This window comes from Penicillium argentinense (assembly GCF_028826775.1).
Source record: "Penicillium argentinense strain IBT 30761 chromosome Unknown utg000004l_segment0_segment0, whole genome shotgun sequence".
Lineage (NCBI taxonomy): Eukaryota > Fungi > Ascomycota > Eurotiomycetes > Eurotiales > Aspergillaceae > Penicillium > Penicillium argentinense.
The window spans coordinates 3,797,199-3,816,546 of record NW_026622663.1 but is presented as its reverse complement, the minus strand read 5'-3'; the positions used below and the strand labels follow the sequence as shown (position 1 = coordinate 3,816,546).

Below are 19,348 nucleotides of genomic sequence, written 5' to 3'. Positions count from 1 at the left end.
GGCCTGCGCTGATTTGGGGCCGACCCCAGTTGCTGATTATGACGTTTTTCAGTTGACCTTGCTCCCCTCCATCGACTCCGCCGCGACCGTGTGGTTTGCCCGCCCGGTGCATTTCGCCATCACAACACCACTCTCTACCCTCGTCGCTTATTTCGTTCCCTCGATCCGAAATCCTACAAGATGACCACCACCGAAGTTCACCAGACCACTGTTCCCGACGAGCCAGGCATGGCCGACACTTTCAACGACACCATGGGTGAGACTGAGGCGCTCGACGTCACTCCTAAGACGGACGAAGAGTATGCCCAGTCCCTGCTCACCCTGCGTGCGATCGTCTCGTCGAAGGAGGCCGGCGTTATTATTGGCAAAGCTGGCAAGAACGTTGCGGACCTCCGCGATGAGACCGGCGTCAAGGCCGGTGTGAGCAAGGTCGTCCCCGGTGTTCATGACCGAGTTCTGACCGTCACCGGTGTCCTCGAGGGCACTGCTCGTGCGTATGCGATCGTTGCTAAGGGTTTGCTTGAAGGCGCTCCGCAAATGGGCATGGGCGGCATTGTCTCCAACAACGGGACCCACCGTGAGTTCATCACCTACTACCGCCGCTCGGCCGTCTATACTGACAGGTTTTATTCGGGCACAGCTGTCCGTCTCTTGATTTCTCACAACCAGATGGGTACTATCATTGGTCGCCAGGGCTTGAAGATCAAGCATATCCAAGATGCCTCTGGCGTGCGCATGGTTGCTCAGAAGGAGATGCTCCCTCAGTCTACGGAACGGATCGTGGAGGTGCAGGGCACACCCGAAGGTATTCAGAAGGCCGTCTGGGAGATCGGCAAGTGCCTGATCGATGATTGGCAACGTGGCACCGGCACCGTCCTCTACAACCCTGCCGTTCGTGCTTCCCTCAGTCAGCAGCCCATCCAGAACAATGCTCCCGTGAGCGGCAATGGTTACACGAGCCGCCAGTACAACCGTACTGGCAATGGCGCCGACTTCAGTGACAATGGTGGCTACAACCGCCGCTCCAGCTCGGACGCAGGCGCTCGTGGATATCCGCTGGTCACCGAGGATGGCGAAGAAATCCAGACTCAGAACATCAGCATCCCCGCTGACATGGTCGGTTGCATCATCGGTCGTGCTGGTAGCAAGATCACCGAAATTCGCCGCAGCTCCGGAGCTCGCATTTCGATCGCCAAGGCCCCGCACGATGAGACTGGTGAGCGCATGTTCACCATCATGGGAAGCGCCCAGGCGAATGAGAAGGCTCTTTACCTTCTCTACGAGAACCTCGAGGCTGAGAAGACTCGCCGCAGCCAGCTGCCCCAGGAGTAAACTCTTTCTGAGCGCTGGCATGGAGTCCTAAGTGGGACAGGTTCCCTTTGCGTTTGATTTGAACCTTACGACTTCAGAGACTGTCGGTCATGATCAGCGGCGGTCATGTGCAAGCAAGCTTACTTTCACTGTGCTTTTTCAACTTCTATTCGATTGTTTCAATAACCTTGATTCCATGCTCTTCCTCCCCGGCGTCGTTTTCATAAGAGGTATGGTAAATCAGGGTAAGTAAAAGTTTTGCTGCGCTGGACTCGTGTGTGAGAGACACGAACTCCTTTTGGTAAATTAGCCTGGCCTTACCTGTCTGCGCTCCACGATCTGCAGGGACGACACTCAATTGTTCCTTCTGAGAAGCACTGCTTGATACGACTATTTCTTCGCTTCGGACACCAACCCAGCTTGCTTTTATAACGACCCCGATCTACCTTCACTACCTCTTCGACTCTTACCGCATACCTCTTTATCTCACGGGTCGTTGCCCTCCCCAGTCTCTACCTCATTCTCCCCTCTTTATCCGTCTAAAACTCCTGTACTCCTGTCATCATCTTCTCTTCCAACATCCGATAACCAACCATGACATGGACCTCGGCTTCTTTTTCCTTTATACTCGCTTGCCAGCTACCTCTTTTCCTTTTCCTCTCCGATGCCAATCATGCAACGTTCCTCACCTCAATACTTCTGTCTTTCCCTGCGTCTCTCTCGATCTCCTTCTCAACAACTTTATTCCGAAATCTCAAAAAAATCATCCGTTCTTACCCTCCTGCTCCTAATTCTCGAACCACCTCTGCGTTATCCCCTCCGCGTTGCTCCCCGTCCCCTTCCTACTGCCCCTTTCAAATACTCGATATCTTACTTTCCTGAATATCACGGAATGTCGCGGCATATCCGGATTCTAAAGAAATACCAAAAATTCGAATCCTATCTGCCGCGGTAGGACGATGTACTTTGGTCAATATTTCTGTGTCACTTTGCTGTAGATTTCCCTGAAGACTAGCAATATGCCGCCGCCCTTGTTGCTCACCGATATTTCCCCGGTCTTTACATCCGGGGCTGTATCTGTGCGGCATGGCCCAGGATATGGTGCAACACCTGGCTTACTATGAGCAAAGCGGTCTCCTTCGGCAGATGAAGCAGACTTGAAACATTTTTACCTAAATGCTATGTTACTCTTTGTTGAGAAGGCACGGGTAATCCTTTCACCGGCCCAGAACAATAAGGCCAGCCACTTGATTGAATACGTGTGGGAGCTGCCAAATATGAAGATTGGACCACCGGTAACTCTTGACTGTATGGTCTGGCTTTAAATGCCTTAGACCTCATGTTCTCAAAAACCACATGCGCCTCCTAACGGTGTTGCGAAAGTCCGGAAGGATCATGGAGTCAACAAAGTTTATCCTCTTGAAGCTAGACTAGGCTAGCTTCGAATACACCCAAACGCCATGTGGCTTTGAATGCCGAGATCCCGGTACTTCCTTACCCCGGATTTTTAATGATCGAAAGGCGGGGTAGAGCTGTATTTGGCATCTTGATTAACAATCTTTGCGGAATTCATAGCATGATGTCTTGGACTAGGCTCTTGGCCTCTTGGTATCGCTGATTCGACTCACGAGCCTTTGGGAATGGGTGATCGATCAGGCTTGAGTGTGCGGCAGTAAGGCGGCATAACTAAGTCCGCAGTGCTTGGGAAGAAAGGGGTATAAAACTGGTTCTTCTTCCTTGTCAATGGAGATTGTATACCAAGAAGACAAGGATAGTTTGTCTCCAGAATTCGACAAGCGTACCAATGGCAATGCAAAGTCCACTCGACTTCTCGGTTGATCAGAAATCCAAGAATCTACATCTTGACTATGTCGACTCGATCAACGATGCCAATGAAAAAGACCAGGCAGATTACTCTGGGGCGACGGCCAAAACGGACCCCGCGGAAATTCGTCTCGTTCGCAAACTAGACATGAGAATCATGCCTATCATGTGGGCGATGTACTTCTTGAATTATGCAAGTCAAGTCTTTTTCTATGTCATCGCCAGTGCACCTAACAAGTATCTCAGATTGATCGCAACGCTATTGCCAATGCGCGCTTGAATGGCCTGGAAGAGGATCTTGGGCTGGTCGGGACACAATACAACACTTGCATCTCCATATTGTTCGTCGGGTAAGCTATAGTGCTGTGAAACTTAGAAAAGACAAAAATGCGGCTTACTAAACGAAAAATAGCTATCTCTTGATGCAGATTCCCTCCAATATGCTCATGTCATCGAAAAAGGTGCGGCCGTCTTTGTACATGAGCGTGTGCATGGGTTGCTGGGCGGTCGTGTCTGCGTGTACCGCCTTGACCAAAAACTACGTCGGTTTGGTTGCCGTGCGATTCTTCCTGGGAATCACCGAGGCACCATTTTACCCCGGCGCTCTATTTCTCCTGTCACTGTTCTACACGCGAAAGGAGATTGCGCTTCGAATTTCTATCCTCTACTCTGGAAACATCATTGCTACCGCTGTGGCCGGTCTAATCGCCGCTGCTACCTTTGCGACTCTGGACCACAAGCATGGCCTCAAAGGCTGGCAATGGCTCTTCATCATCGAAGGCGCCGTCACGTTTGGAGTCGCTGGCCTTGGGGTCTTCATGCTTCCCGATCATCCTCTGACTACCCGATGGCTCACACCGGAAGAGCGACAGCTAGCTCACGATCGCATCGCACGAGACACCGTCGACAGTGAAGAATCCAAAGGTGTTCTGGCAGGCTTGAATCAAGCTATTCGTGACCCACGTCTGTTCCTCTTGGCCTTCATGCAAAACATGCATCTCAGCGCATGCGGATTCAACAATTTCTTCCCCACGGTGGTTGGGAGCCTTGGGTTCGGCGACATCATAACTTTGGTACTCACCTGCCCTCCATACATCGTATCCGGGATCTGCTGCGTCGTCGTTGGAATTACTTCTGGTCGATATAATGAGCGTACCTGGCATATCACCTTCTCCATGGGAATGGCGGTGGTGGGATACATCATCTCTTGCGTCACTTTGAACAAGGGAGGAAGATACCTCTCCTGCTTCCTCTTCGCCAGCGGTGCATACGCCGTGAACTCGGTGATTTTGGGATGGGTTTCTGCGACACTGGGTCAGACTCCCGAGAAGAAGGCCGCGTCTCTATCCTTCATCAACGTTGTTGCAAATGCTTCATATATCTATACGGCTTATCTCTACCCCAAAACCGACGGTCCGCGCTACTTGACTGCAATGGCATCAAATACCGCATTTGGAGTCGCAACCATAGCCAGCACTTGGGTGTTGAGATGGTGGCTACAGAGTACAAATCGCAAGATTCGCGCGGGAAGCATACCAGGTGCAGATACTGAGGTCCTATACGCATACTGAAATCTTCGATCCATTGCCTGTCTACCCTCACAGCCAGCCTACAAAAGGCTTTTTAGCTAATGGAGTCTTGGTTACTTTCATCATTTATTTCTCAGTGTCTTGTTGCTTTGAGCATATGGGTATATTGGATGAATTTATAGAGACAACATAAAGTCATTGTATAAGGAAAAGTAATGGAAAACCATGATGGTGGGCCAAATAGCCCGATGGACTCGAAATGAAGAATAAAGGGTTGTTTGCCCTTGGAAAATAAGTCTCAAGGAACCGGCTGGTAGCTGCCTTTCTGTCCCCATTGACTTGATCGCCACTGCTTGCCAAGATCCATCTCTTTAAGCTCTGCGCTATTCTGACCATTGTCGAGTGCACGCTGAAGACGACCCTTCTGGCGCTGTCGTCGGCACCACCAACCAAATACGGCGAATATGATCACGCCTGCTGCCGCTGCACCACAGTAAACACCAATGTGTGCACCGGCTGACAAGTCGTCCCATTTCTGAGATAGGGTTTTCTTAGGCTTCTTGTTTATTTCAGCCTTTGCTGTGGAATTGCCCCTGGATTTTCGCGTTAGTGGTCCTTTTCAAGCGCCAACGAAGAGGAAAGCTCTGGATCAGCTGCCATAACTCACTCAATTACTTTGATACTGTTATAAGAGCCAGTCTTGTCGGTATACTCATACTCCTTTCCCGAATGGAAATCCTGGACACGGATTCTTTGCACCGTCATAATGAAAGGCAAATCGTCCCAGTCCACGTAGCCACCACCCCATTCAATATTTCCAATAGACTGTCCCTTGATGCCGACTGGCCAGTTGCTGACCTTAACTCTGCATGGAGTCTGTGGATAGTTCTTGCCGTAGACTGTCAACGGCTCGGAATAGTTGACGATTCGCACCAAGTTGCCATCGATCCACCACTCGAGTCTGTCCTTGTCCCAGTATGATGTATAGTTGTGAAACTCCGTATCCGCGTTCGAAACAGCGTGGATGCCACCACGGTCACTTGTTGTCGTATTGCCTTTGCCAAAGAAATCGGATTGCACGGCACTGGTGTTATAGCCCACCCATTCCCAGTCAATCTCATCCAGATCATCTGATTGCAGAATAACACTGCTGATGATACCTGCGCCCTTGGCCATTTTCACGTGGGCCTCCATGACGCCGAAGAAGATATAGAAATTGGACACCAACAAGGTAGATCCATTTTCTTTCTTGATCTCAAAATTCGCGCCTTCGCTGGTATAGTCGAGTGTCCCAGTCTGCATGTCCCAGAGCTCGCTGTCGAGAGTGGAGTTAAACCACCATGTGTGTTCCGTTCCGAGGGCGGCATCGGGGTCGCATGATGTCGAATTGGTGGGATTGCAGTCGGTCTGATCCTCGGCGATAACGCAAACGCTCTGAAATGCGGCAATTGCAAAAAGAATGAGAGAAATGAATGGCGCCATGCTGAACGAGTGGGGCTGAAGACTGGTCTTGAGCTCAAACACAGCGAGATTCCCGGCAATCTCGACTGTCTCGGCGCATCAAAAACAGAAACGATTGACTGAAAGAAGGGGAAGAAATCGGCAAAGTTCTTCAGGCCGGTGCTTTTTCAGGGGCCCCAGGCAATGGGGTAATATTACTCGCCTGACATTTATTTTGGAAATCAAGGCAGCAGGCCAATAAGCGAGCTTAGATACTAGCCTCAATTGGAAATCAAATGCTGTGTATAAACCCCCCTGACCTTTTCCGGTATCAATCGGATTGAGATAGCTCCATAGAAGGAACAGATCTCAAGGTCTGAAGGACACGGCTGGCTCCAGACGAACCATTATCCAGTCCGCAGACCCTTTACACGCAAGCTCTATGAACAAACGGGCAGCCATTCAATTTTTTCATGATACTGAAACGCATGAATTGATGGAAGTCCGACAGCTAAGACTTCTTCCGAGTGGGAAATCCCCACTGCAATCAAGACAGATTATCCATCCTAGACATCCAATTGGTACATTCTCGAAGGTCTCCAAGTCAGATCCACCTCGCGGCCTTAAGTTCCTAAACGGACTCCATTTCTGGTGACTAAGCGGTCGCCAGCCTTCCTATTGCGGTTAGAGGCGTCGTCAACCTCAACGAAGAGGATCATTCAGCGGGCGTGCGGCCGATTTCATTGGTCAAAATTGGATCTACTGGGTGCAGCTAGTCAGGAGCGACAGTTGGATGGCTTGAACCATGTCCACTAGAGCCGACAAATATGAGACTCGTCTTTTGATATAAAAAGTATTTAATTTTGTGCCTGTGAAGTCGTAGCAAGGCAGGGATCGACTAGCTTCTGTGGGCAGGCATTTTCGCATGTCTCACTATTTAGAGCTACTTGTGCATCTCGTGGTTGAGATGGCGGGTAAAAACGATCTCGGGAAAATTCTTCTTTACACGCTATTTCGTGATACAGACATCCCAGGGCTGAACAATGATGCTTCCATATTTTCGATATTCAGCGGCTATTTTGTTAGCGGCAACAGTTCTCATATCCACACAATCATACACCAGTTGTGATCCTCTCGAAAAAAGGACAACCTGTCCGAACGAACTGTGTCAACGGAGTCCCAGCTTCATTTCAATTTCACCCGAAGTGCTGGACTATAGGTTTGTAGAGGTTATTTGATCGTAGGTTGCGGTAATAGGATTTTGAATGAGCGATGGTTCCATGATGGGAAAGAACATGCCAGACGCGGAGTGTGGATAGGAGTGATTCCTTGTAAAGAAACTTGATCTGGTAGGCCGAGAACGCCTTCCCTTGTTGAATCGATCATAATCGAGTCCTGCCACCCATGATGCCATCTGAGAATTGATTCAAGCGAAACTCCTCGTCTGTACAGGCCTTTATCCAGCCACGGCTGCTTTTTGACAGGACTGTCTTTCCATAAATGGTACAGATATTAACCACGTGACGTGACGCAAATTGAAGATTTTGTGCTAAATTATATGTCTCTCACTCGAACTCGTAGCCGTTGTGTCATTTAGCGGTTGGGGCGTAGCATCACTTCTCGGACCCCACAGTGGTGGCTCGATAGCGCTGACGCTTCACGAAAATTCACGTTAAATCGATGTAAAATACCGCATATCAGGGGTGGGGCTTATACCTCTCGATTCTCGTCATAGAGCCATTTGAAGAACCGTTCAGTGGATTGAGGGTGCACCGTATGCCTTGACTTGCGCACCAGTCGCAGCTCGGCTTTGCGGCATCGCACCGGAACTAGGAGGTGGTCAGCAAAGGAAACACATGAAGATTGAATCGGCCCCTCCCTTCCTGAGTTAGCATGCGTCATATGAGTGACCATGGCGCCGACGCGAGGGGTCTTTGGGGCGGCATTCCACAAGGTCATGAACATCTCACGAATGGGGCCCGGTTAAGACGACGGAAACATGGGGTGCGGGCGCCGCCATAACTGATCCACCAGCGCTTCTCGACCCGGAGAATCCTGAAACTTCCAGTGCAGCAGAGTATATGCGGTTTATCAAAATATGGACAAAATGAGAACAATAAAACGGCATACTAATTCATTATCTCTCTGTCCCGTGGAGATCCCAGAAAAGCATGTCAATGCGAATTCGGAGAGGGTTGCCGAGGCCGCGGACACACAACATCGGCGTCCTGTCACGACGCCGAAGCCGGAAGACCTGACCGACACTTTTGCACTTGGATGTATGAGAACCGACTGTAGACCGAAGGAGAATAAGAAGCTGCTCTATTTAATGAGCAAATAAACTCTCCCGGTACAGGCTCGGTGTCATACGAAGCATGTGGCATAGTCACACACTGAAAGAAGAACGGTTGGATATAGATCATAAAGCCGGACTTCGGATCAGATATGCATATGCTCCCCGCATCGGTTACCTCGCGGTTATATGGCGCTTTTAATACTCACCGAATTTCAGGTCACAGAATGTCATTCGAATTGTTCTCGGGTTGGTACTCAGGACTTCGAGGTTACTTGAGACTTGGCTGCGGTCCAGAAACTCCCTCGCCGACACTGAGTGTTCACATCACGAAAGGAACCGGCTGCATCCAGAAAAGGACAATTCAAAGGTCCTTGCTTTTACAAGAATGCTTTCGTCAAAAGCTCTGCTTTTACGACGCACGCGGGGCCTTGGTCTCGGTGCCAAGTTAGCCAAACATGTGGGATACAAGTCGACATCGCCGTGGCAATGTATCTGGCAGCTGAAACAGAAACGGGTAAGTGATCATGATACTCTCGGTGCAACAGAAGATTGACACATGAAAGTTGCATTCCGCTGCCTCCATGGCGAGCTCATCAGACTATTTGGATCACATCTACACTGCATGGCGCGATGATCCGGCTACCGTCCACACTTCGTGGCGAGAATACTTCCATGCTATTGAAAATGGCATGTCGGTAGCAGAGCCTGTGTTTGAACCTTTTGGGGATTTTAATTCTGCAACTAAGACCACGTCTGCCATACCACGGTTGGATTCTCACGACCACCGTCTCAAAATCGACCGCTTAGTCCGGGCTTATCAGGATTTTGGTCACAAAAAAGCGCAAACTAATCCGCTGAATCTCCCAGAAAAGAGATTCTCATATCTAGAGGTGCTCAGTCCAGAGTCGCATGGCTTGACCGAGGCTGATATGGACCATGAAGTCGTTCTCGGGCCTGATCTGCTACCACATTTTGCATCGGCTGGCTCTGAAAAAATGACACTCCGAGAAATCATCAACGCTTGTGAAGCTGTTTATTGTGGAACCATTGGCGCTGAGTACAACCATGTCGCTACTCGGGAAGAGCGTGAATGGATCCGGGGGCGACTCGAAACACCTCGGCCTTACCAGTTCTCATCGGAAGAGAAGAAGCGCATTCTCGATCGTCTCGTGTGGACAGCAACCTTCGAAAAGTTCATGTCAGCCAAGTTTCCCAATGCGAAGCGATTCAGTATTGAAGGTGTTGAGAGCCAAGTGCCCGCTCTCAAAGCGGTCATCGATGCCAGCGCGGAAAATGGCGTTGAGAACATTATCTTCCCGTGTTGTCACCGCGGTAAACTGAATGTCCTCAGCAATGTAGGAAGGAAGCCAAATGAGTTAATTTTCAGTGAATTTTCTCCCGACTCAGAGTCTCGCCACGATATTTCTGGTGATGTCAAATACCACCTTGGTATTAACTATGACCGACAGACGCCCACGGGCAAAACTGTCAACTTATCAATTCTGCCAAATCCCTCGCATTTGGAGGCCCAGAATACACTCGGTCAGGGTATGGCTCGCGCTATTCAGCATCAAAATAGTCGGAATCGATCGTCGACAATGGTTTTGAATAGTCACACAGATGCATCTTTCTCGGGCCAGGGCGTGATTTATGAGACTCTTGGTCTGTCTGGACTGAAACACTATGAGACGGGGGGAACTGTCCATTTGATCATCAACAATCAAGTCGGATTCACCACAAATCCCGACTCTGCACGAACCTCGCCTTATGCGTCGGATATTGCGAAGAGCATTGATGCCCCCATCTTCCATGTCAACGCCGACGACGTCGAAGCAGTGGTGTTTCTCTGCAAGCTAGCCGCGGATTACCGGGCTAATTTTGGGAAAGATTGCTGGGTTGATATGATCTGCTATCGAAAGCACGGCCACAACGAAATGGATCAGCCGTTCTTCACACAGCCACAGATGTATAAACAAATTGAGCAGAAAGTTCCTCATCTTGATTCTTACACAAAAAAGCTGGTTCAAGAGGGCGTCATCTCGCTTGAGGAAGTCAAGAAGATGGAGATGCATGTGTGGAGCCAGATGAGCGAGAGCCTGGAAAAAAGCAAGAGCCCCGAGGCAGTCGAGGGTGAATATCTGACGGCCCCGTGGGTCGGTATGAAAACTCCCGCTGAGGTCGCTCAGGAAGTCCTTCTCGCAAAGTCCACGGCGGTGTCCCGAGATGTGGTCCACACTGTGGCCGGCAAACTAGGTATTCCTGAAAAGCCATTTGAAGTCCACAAGAGCCTGAGGCGGATCCTTCAAAAGCGCCAACAGAGCCTGCTAGATGGCCAGGACATTGACTGGGCTACTGCTGAAGCGCTAGCGATGGGAAGTCTCTGCCTTGAGGGCCATCATGTTCGTGTATCCGGACAAGATGTCGAGCGTGGCACTTTCTCGCAGCGCCACGCCGTTCTCCACGATCAGAAAACCGGGGCAACATACCTGCCACTGAACGACCTTGGTCCAGAGCAAGCAGAATTCTCCATTGGGAACTCTTCACTGAGTGAATATGGCGTCATGGGATTCGACTACGGATATTCTTGCAGTTATCCCAACGCCTTGGTGATGTGGGAGGCACAGTTTGGTGACTTTGCAAACAATGCCCAATGCATAATCGACCAATTCATCTCATCGGCTGAGAACAAATGGCTTTTGCGTTCGGGTCTTGTCCTGTCCTTGCCTCATGGGTTCGATGGACAAGGCCCAGAGCATTCTTCGGCCCGGTTGGAGCGATTTTTGCAGCTTTGCAGTGAAGATAGTCGATTTTTCCCAACAGAGCAACAGCTCCAGAGACAACATCAGGATGCCAATATGCAAGTGGTTCAAATGACCACTCCAGCCAATCTTTTCCATGTGCTAAGACGGCAGTTGCATCGGGATTTCCGAAAGCGTAAGTTCTCTTCTGGCAAAAGAGCCCGGCAATTGACTAACAGGCGCGTTCCTCACCATAGCTTTGATTCTTTTCTTCTCCAAATCTTTGCTTCGTCATCCGTCTGTGAAATCCAGGATCGATGATTTCACAGGAGACTCCAAGTTTCAGCCTCTCATCTCCGATCCAGCGCACGGTTCCGTCATCTCTGAACCATGGGGTGTTAAAAGAGTCATATACTGTACCGGACAAGTGTATTTCACCCTTGCTAAGTATCGCGAGACGCACGGCATCAGGGACACGGCTATTACTCGCATTGAACAACTCCACCCCTTTCCCTGGGAACAGACTCGAGATAATCTCGAACAGTACCCCAACGCATCCGATATCGTCTGGTGCCAGGAGGAGTCTTTGAATGACGGTCCTTGGGCATTTGCCCGAACTCGCCTGGAAACGATTTTCGATACCACTAATCGGCATCAAGGTCGTCGCTTGCGCTTTGCAGGTCGCGAAGCGACTCCGAGCGTTGCGACGGGCTTTGGCAAGGTGCACCGGGCGCAGGAAGCTGCCTTGCTCAAAGAGGCGTTTCAAATTTCTAATGGGTCAACCTAGTTTGGTAGCAGGAATAATAATACTGTGAAATGAGCACCTTGAGGATGTAATCATGTATAAGCGCAAGAAACCTGAAAATTGAATAAGGACTTCTCATTTATTCGTAACACAAAATCGTTCAAAATAAGCGTGGATGCAAAAGTAAAAAACAAAAGACAAGAAAGAGATTTACACGAAGAGAAGAAATATCGAACATGAACGCCGGATGTGATAGTGGTTTTGTACATGGATAAATCCATCAATGCGGGAAGTCAATGACATGGAGGGGGCTCCTGTTCGAAGAATTGAAGTCGAAAAGATGACACAGAAGGAGAAAAGAAACCAATTCGACAAAAGGGAGAATGGGTGATGGTCTTGGGTTATCAGGACCCATAACACGAGCCGTGTCTGGGGTGCCTTAGGTGGAACACACAGAGGAAATTCGTCACGATGCATCAACATCAAAGGGTGCCATAGGTTCAGTGGGGTTGGATAATGCGATGAAGAACTCCAGGCCCAGTTAGGTTAGTATGCATATACATGCGAAAGCAAGCGTCCGAGACAAAATAAAAACGCCGAGTTGGAGCTGGATTCTTCCAGGGGACATGATGAAATGTAAGGTCGCTACGTAAATAACAGAAGGTGTAACCGAATTTCTGAAAAAGCGGTCGGCATGCATAATGGCAGATCAGCAGGATGCAGGATGTCGTGTGGTCTCAGTCAATGCTGTCGTCGAGGTTGACGGACTCTGCAGGAGCGGTTGTTGAGCGTGTTCTGAGACCGAACCTCCGCGCCCCCAAACTGCCGGCGCGGAGTCGAGGTTGTTGGATGGGCGTGTAGCTAGTTGCAGACTTGCCCGATGGAATGCTGATCCTAGTTTGTGAAGGCGTTGCTATCTGCGGCGATCGAGGGCTTTCTTCTGTCCCAGAGCGCGGCGTGGCGTTTGAGAAGCTAGGAGAAAGGCCATATCGACGGGATCCGGCTTGAATGTTGGAGCGCGATGTGGCAGGAGAGTAGATACCAGGAGTCATATAACTGCGGCGAGATTGAATACCGGTTTGAGATGAGGCCGTGGGCGTCTGTGGCTGTAATGGTGGGGCCTGAGAAGCTAGAGAATCTTGAGATGGCGTCGGTATTTGGAACTGAGTGGATCGGGGTGAAATTCCCAGGCCTTGGTCTTGTTGGGCACTCGAAATGGTTCGTGCATGGCTATAAGAGAATCGCTGTCGCGGGGACACATTCTGGGCAGGACTTGGTGTACCGATCTCGCTACCAGTCATAGCTCGTGAAAGCGAGCGGCTGTGCGGGCTCGGCGCTTCTGCGTTCTCATCATCGAACGTCAACCTGCGGTTACGCAGAGAGGTTGAGATGCGATGAAGACGGCTAGGAGGGGGAGCAGCGCTCGGTGATTGAGGTGATTTTGCCTCTCCAGAATTTCCGGGGCTGTGGTTGATCAAAGATGCTCTGCGTGCTTCGAGGCGGCTAGAAATGCGGGTCGTACTTTGTCGTCGCTCGATGCCCTCGGGTTCATGGCTACCAGCTCGCTGATACGAGGGCACGGGGGCAAGTGACTCGGTCTCAGCACCATTCGACCGGTGATGTTGCACGGTGCTGGCGTGGCTGGAGGATGGCCGAGTTCTCTTAAGTTGCTCATCTGTCAACGTCAAACAGAGCTCGGTCAGGCTTCGACACACGCTGTCAGCCTTGCGCCGGGCTTGTCTTTCGGAGGAACTGTAACCTCCATTCACCACGGACACAGTACCCGACGGGGCTGTATTGGCGCCCAACAGCGTCGAGAGTGCCAATGCATCATTGATCGTCGCCTCTAGCGCCGAATACACGTCATTGGTCAGCACCGATCTGGCCTTGGCCAGCGCAGATTGCAAAAGCGGGTGCACCTGGTTTTGAGTCGCACTATCAGAGTCGGCGGCCGATGTGCTGACTTTGCGGTGGTGTCTCGGTGAGGTCGACAGTGCGGTTACGGTCGTGGCTGCAGTTCGCGGTCTTTCGTTGGAACCCCCGAGATTGCGGCTTGTGACGACGGGGGGAGTTTACCCGTGAGCTCCAGTTTGCGAATTCGGGACTTCAGATCGTCCAGTTCATCCCATACCGTAGAAGGCGCATTTGTGGACAGTGTAGATTCGGTTCCGTCTGCGCGTGGTTTTTCCGCCTCGCCGCGAATACGCTCGGTTGCCTCCGAGGTGGATAGCTGTCGGCTAGTTCGTACTGTCGAGAGTGTAGAATGACGATGCAAGCGTGGTTCATGGAATGAGGACCGGCGCTCTCCGTTTGTTGGCGGTGATCGGGAGGGTTCCTCTGGGCCGGCGCGACTGAGTCGGCTTCGGGGTGCGCCAATCGTGGATCGCGCGCCCGACCCTATACTTGAATAGCGGAGGCGACTCGGATCGTCGAGAGGGTGAGCAGAAGCCGCTGATGAGTGGGCAAAGGAGTTGTATGGGAGGGTGGGCGAGCCATTCTGCGCAAGCAAGGGGTTCTCCGCATTGCTGAGACGTTGATCTGGGGAGGGGTTTGTTCGGTGTCGACCCGCGTGGTCGGCGACCGCAAGGACTGGCTTGAATATCCAAGTCGTGACTTTTTGAACCGTGTCAGTCTTGATGGCAGTGGATAGCGAGGTGGATTCAACCCAAGAGCCCCAGAATTCACGGGCCCAGCAACGCCGCGATCAGAATCCGCAGGATAGGAACTTACTCTGCGCAAATCAGACCGGCTGAGCGAGTCGCGACGGCCAGAGTCGGTCCTGGCGATGTTCAAAAATATATCCTCGTTCTTGGGCCGGGTGCCGTCTGTGCCTGAGGCCATGGTCTCCCGGCCTAGTCGATAAGAGCCGTTCAGGGCGCGAGCATTATTGTCGTTCGCTAGGGTCCTTGTTTCGGAATATGCGACACTGGAAGGCATGGTGCCTTTCACATGAGGGCGTGGAAGAAATCAGGGTCGTACCGGCATTGAAGGGGGGCAGGGGGCGGGTGGAAAAGAGCAGAGAAGCTGTGAGGCTGGGGAGAAGCTAGCAGATCCAGCGCAATCAGCACAGGCGATCAGGAGCGGGAGGGTCGGGGTGTCAGGAGCCAGGCGTTTCACCAGCGCCGTCGGTGGGGCCAGCTTAAGACACCCAACCTACTCGTTCTTTGCCTCTCCAGGCCAACATGGATAAATCGTGGCGACGGGACCGACTATCACTGCAAAGTCAGGACCAGACTGCATGTTCCCATCTGGCGCCTAACCAACACAGGCCGTGGCGACGGGTCACTGCCGATTCACACTCCACGATTGCATCTACGATCTCCGGGGAAGCTACTAGTACTATATGCATGTCTGATCACCCTTCGTCACGGTTCTGCAGGTGCAAAACTGATCGATAACCTGTCGAACATGCAGCACGAGGCCGAATAACGTTTCTGGTTTGTCCAGCGTGGTCCTCCCAACTACTTTGCTGGATAGTTGTTGGTAAACAATGTGCCGTTGTACCGTGGTAGTACTAAAGATGGGCAGGAACCAGGAACCAGGCAAAATCAAAGCACTCAGTGCTTTGAATACACCCAAACTTCCGAAAAAAAATAAAAATAAAAATAAAAATAAAAAATATTGGCCTAGTATATCCTAACACGGGGATTGGATCAAGTCTCAGGTATTCTACATTCCTCGCCGGCGTTTTTGTCGCATCAGCCGCTCTCGACTCTTTCGAGAATTGTAATGCCAAGCCTCGCTAAGCCCTTTCCAGCGAATCACCGGAACAGTAATATTCCGGTATCTTTGCCAAACGTGTATCTTACATCCGGTCCGCCAGAGATGACAAGGTGCCAGAGGGAAAAAGAGCAAGCTTACAGTCGAAGCAGAAGACAAACTCGTCCATTGTCACTTGGGGCTGGAAATCACTTCGTCTCTACCGGTGCGTCCACAACTGCTCTAGAGGTTGACGCCCAGGCCCCTCGTGTGGCTCGGCAATGCCGTAGCAATGTCTATCAGTCCGTCAGCCCAATCGAGGCACGGCTCTGTCAAACCCCTGAGATCAAAGCTCGGCTGCAAGACATGCAAGTAAGCTTATCATGCTCGAGGGACACAAGGAATTCCTCACGTTAACATCCGTCGCAGAATTCGAAGAGTCAAGTGCGGCGAAGAAAAGCCTAACTGTCTCCGTTGTACCAGCACGGGACGCAACTGCGAATATCAAAATGTCATCTGCCGCAACTACTCAGACTCTACAGTATCCATTCTCAGCAACCCTCTCTCATTATTCCCAAATACGGTATGGCGAGAGCGCCGTGCATTTGCTTACTATTTTCAATTTGCGGCAGAGTCCATCGGCGGTGGACTAGACGTCGACTTCTGGCGCACCATCGTCCCTCAGGTATGCCGCAGTGAATCTGCAATATGGGACGCAATGATTGCCATAAGCTCACTTTTCGAGAGTCCGGACCTATGTCCCGATCTGGGCTCTCTCCGTCGAGGACAGTATTCCCATGCTCTCAATCAAAACCACCAAGACGCGTTGGATTGGTACTCGCGCGCGGTATCTGCCGTTCGCCAGGGTATTGAGCGCGGTGGTGTGGATGCATTCGTTGGACTCATCACTTGTGTCCTGTTCATTTGCATCGAGACTCTCCTTGGGGGCGTGCAAGAAGCCTTGCGCCTCTACGGTCAAGGCATAAACCTGATCCACACTCTACGAGCTCAGGCAGCATCCGGCGCCGTCGGGCCGACCAAATTGGCTCTACTCAAAGAAACACTTATTCCCATTTTCGTTCGGCTCGGGGCAGTGTCTCTACACAGTGTCTGGGCTTTGGCGAGCACCTTGGTACAAGAGACAGAAGATGTTTATGCACCCCAGCCGGAGTTTATCTCCTTGCGATCTGCCCGTGATGCTATCGTCATCCTGGCTACAGAAATCCCACTCTTTGAAGGTCAATGCGAGGAATATCTGAAGAAATCGCACCGCTGGCAGATCTCAGAGGAAATGATGCATCAACGAGCTGCCTTGACAGCCAGGCTCGAGGGCTGGCATACTGCTTTCTCGAACTTCATGAAGTGGGGGCTACTATCTTCGCAAATCGGCACAGGCGCCCTTCTTCTGACCTACTACGAGATGCTATCCGTCATGCTCGCAGTCTGCATGTCGCCATCGCGGATCACAACCGACAGTTGTTTACACAATTTCCAGAACATAGTGGAACAAGGCGCCATCGCATTAAACGCTTCTGCAAGGCAAGATGGGACACTCCCGCCATTTACATTTGAGCTTGGCATTGGCCTGCCCTTATGGTTCACATGTCTGAGATGCCGCCAGCCGGAACTCCGGCGGACAGCTCTAGCTCTGCTGCGTCGAACACACCGGATATATGGCCTATATAAGCGTGATCAAGGCGCCGCTCTGAGTGAAGTAATTATGACCCTAGAAGAGAAGTATGCGATGGAGATGAATGCAGCTCAAGGGATGATAAGCAGCAGTCTCGGCGTTCTGGACTCCAAGCCAATCTCCAGTCCATCTCCGCTGATGGAGCTGGAAACCAAATCATCCGCAAGAATGCTCATTCCACAAGAAGCGCGTATTAGGCCTCATGATGTCTTTCGACCTAGCGATGGTTATCCTCCCGGAGTGACGGAGAAGGATCTTGTGAAGTGGAAGCGGGGCCGTGGTCAGTACTTCATGCAATTTTCGTGGAATCAGTATGATCGGTCTAGCAACACATGGACGATGATATTCGACTATGTCCCGATCGGCTTTTCATGACACTCTGACCACTTAGTCATGCGATTTTTCTCATGAGTAATGCTGAAATGATGATGACTTTCATTTATCAAGCACACTTTTGTTATATGTCAGCATTGTTGACTAGACATCTCATTCATCTAGTGTTGATCGGGGATCTGCTTTCCATTGATGTGCAAGCCCTGACAATCAACGCCGTCTATCCTTCGGAAGAGATCGCATCTACAAATAATCACAACTGTTCATTCTAGCGTACATTACAATACTCATCGGAGGGACCACCTCGGAAAAACCCAAATGGATACAGATGTCCCAGCATGTCTTGTAATCGTGCGAGCAACGATTGGAGGGCCGCAGGTAGAACCAGTCTTTTACAAACTCCGAGTCTGTAAAAACTCACCGTAATAGGTGAAAGATCGACACGCTAAGAGTGAATGGGGACCGGGCATGAAGGAGGCTGGGAGAATTTCGATGTGAACCGGGCTGGCACTGTTGGGACTTTCATGCACGGAGCCGTCAACACGGCCAAAATTCTGCAGACATCAATACGAGATGCACACGTGGTTGGCATTGAATCAACCGCTCAATTTTATTAGTACTTCGATTCCTAGGTTTTCCGGGTGGCTGATCGAATAGGTATAAAAACAGAGTATTATGGTCCACATGGTAATCACTAAAAAGAAAAACAACAAGCTGACTTTCATCCGTATAATTCCTCAGGTACGGAGCAATCGGAAGCACCTTCATACTCAGTAATAAAAATTCTTTGACGGGGCTGTTTCATCTCTGTCGCCGTAACAAACAGATGAGGATTTGAACCACGGTCGAGATTGCGGAACCGTGGAATCGGAGCCGAGAGAGCCACCCGCTGCCAGTTGCACGCCGGCAGTTTGAGATACAGTGGATACCATCAATAACTTCGTCGGCAGGCCGGCACAAAATATGCTAGTAAAATAGTGTCAGGTAGCAATTAGCCTTCAATCAAATTATGTGCCATAGTGGATGTTTTTCCACGTGGCGAGATCAGGTGTCAGCGTATGGGGATCCTGGGGTCGTGGAGTGTAGCAGATCCCGTCGACGACGTCCGGGTGGTCAACAAAGAAAAACAGAATCGGGCAGATATAATGTGCCCAGTACTAGTCAAACACGGAGGGATGTGCATCGAGGTGAAACTACATTTCATTAGTGTCTAATTGTTGATTGATTTGAATCATTGTTAGATGAAGCTTGGTCCTGGTGTCCGGAATATACAATGGCCACTAGGGCAGTATTTACTGGTACGGGGTATTTTCGTTGGATAATAACATAAAACCAAGCGAATACTACTTCAAATACATTTCAATCAATACGATGGTCTAGAGATTTGACCACTTGTTCTACTATATTGAAATTTGCTAATGCTACAATAATGTCAGTAAGTATGATTCATCTCAATTTACAGAACGGGGGTTCGACAGCGATACTTTGTCACACTGATGCAGTCTCGTATCCAAGTATAGAGCTACATAGGTAGATCTTGGTCAGAATTACAATAGGATCGCTTCAAATTGTTGTTGCATGGCTGCAGCAACTTGGGTTCAACCATAATATCCAAGTATATACCTGATACACAACTATCCATTGGTCAGACACCAGGTTAATTGTCACCAGCACCAGGCGCTCGTTGGCCGGTGAGCGCGGCGGAGGGGTTCATTTGACATGATTTAACCCAAGACTGGCGTC

The 19,348-nt window shown here is 50.5% G+C and overlaps 6 protein-coding genes across 6 annotated transcripts; 4 read left to right on the top strand and 2 right to left on the bottom strand.

The window, feature by feature from the left end:
* Positions 1–180: 180 nt before the first annotated feature.
* On the top strand, positions 181–1,332 carry N7532_004342 (KH domain-containing protein; the record flags this gene model as incomplete). The annotated part of the gene is made up of 1 exon (XM_056616836.1): positions 181–1,332. The coding sequence occupies one exon, from the start codon at positions 181–183 to the stop codon at positions 1,330–1,332; it is 1,152 nt and encodes a 383-aa protein (XP_056477193.1).
* A 1,783-nt stretch (positions 1,333–3,115) lies between these two features.
* On the top strand, positions 3,116–4,706 carry N7532_004341 (uncharacterized protein; the record flags this gene model as incomplete). The annotated part of the gene is made up of 3 exons (XM_056616835.1): positions 3,116–3,328; positions 3,382–3,485; positions 3,548–4,706. The coding sequence occupies 3 exons, from the start codon at positions 3,116–3,118 to the stop codon at positions 4,704–4,706; spliced, it is 1,476 nt and encodes a 491-aa protein (XP_056477192.1).
* A 256-nt stretch (positions 4,707–4,962) lies between these two features.
* N7532_004340 (glycoside hydrolase family 16 protein) lies at positions 4,963–6,146 on the bottom strand (the record flags this gene model as incomplete). Its single annotated transcript, XM_056616834.1, has 2 exons — positions 4,963–5,257; positions 5,332–6,146. 2 exons carry the CDS (start codon positions 6,144–6,146, stop codon positions 4,963–4,965), a joined length of 1,110 nt encoding a protein of 369 aa, XP_056477191.1.
* A 2,639-nt stretch (positions 6,147–8,785) lies between these two features.
* On the top strand, positions 8,786–11,925 carry N7532_004339 (2-oxoglutarate dehydrogenase family protein; the record flags this gene model as incomplete). Its single annotated transcript, XM_056616833.1, has 3 exons — positions 8,786–8,914; positions 8,964–11,334; positions 11,378–11,925. The coding sequence occupies 3 exons, from the start codon at positions 8,786–8,788 to the stop codon at positions 11,923–11,925; spliced, it is 3,048 nt and encodes a 1,015-aa protein (XP_056477190.1).
* Positions 11,926–12,620: 695 nt separating this feature from the next.
* N7532_004338 (putative LPXTG-motif cell wall anchor domain protein) lies at positions 12,621–14,820 on the bottom strand (the record flags this gene model as incomplete). Its single annotated transcript, XM_056616832.1, has 3 exons — positions 12,621–13,894; positions 13,960–14,476; positions 14,614–14,820. 3 exons carry the CDS (start codon positions 14,818–14,820, stop codon positions 12,621–12,623), a joined length of 1,998 nt encoding a protein of 665 aa, XP_056477189.1.
* Positions 14,821–15,874: 1,054 nt separating this feature from the next.
* On the top strand, positions 15,875–17,647 carry N7532_004337 (uncharacterized protein; the record flags this gene model as incomplete). Its single annotated transcript, XM_056616831.1, has 2 exons — positions 15,875–15,954; positions 16,012–17,647. 2 exons carry the CDS (start codon positions 15,875–15,877, stop codon positions 17,645–17,647), a joined length of 1,716 nt encoding a protein of 571 aa, XP_056477188.1.
* Positions 17,648–19,348: the final 1,701 nt, after the last annotated feature.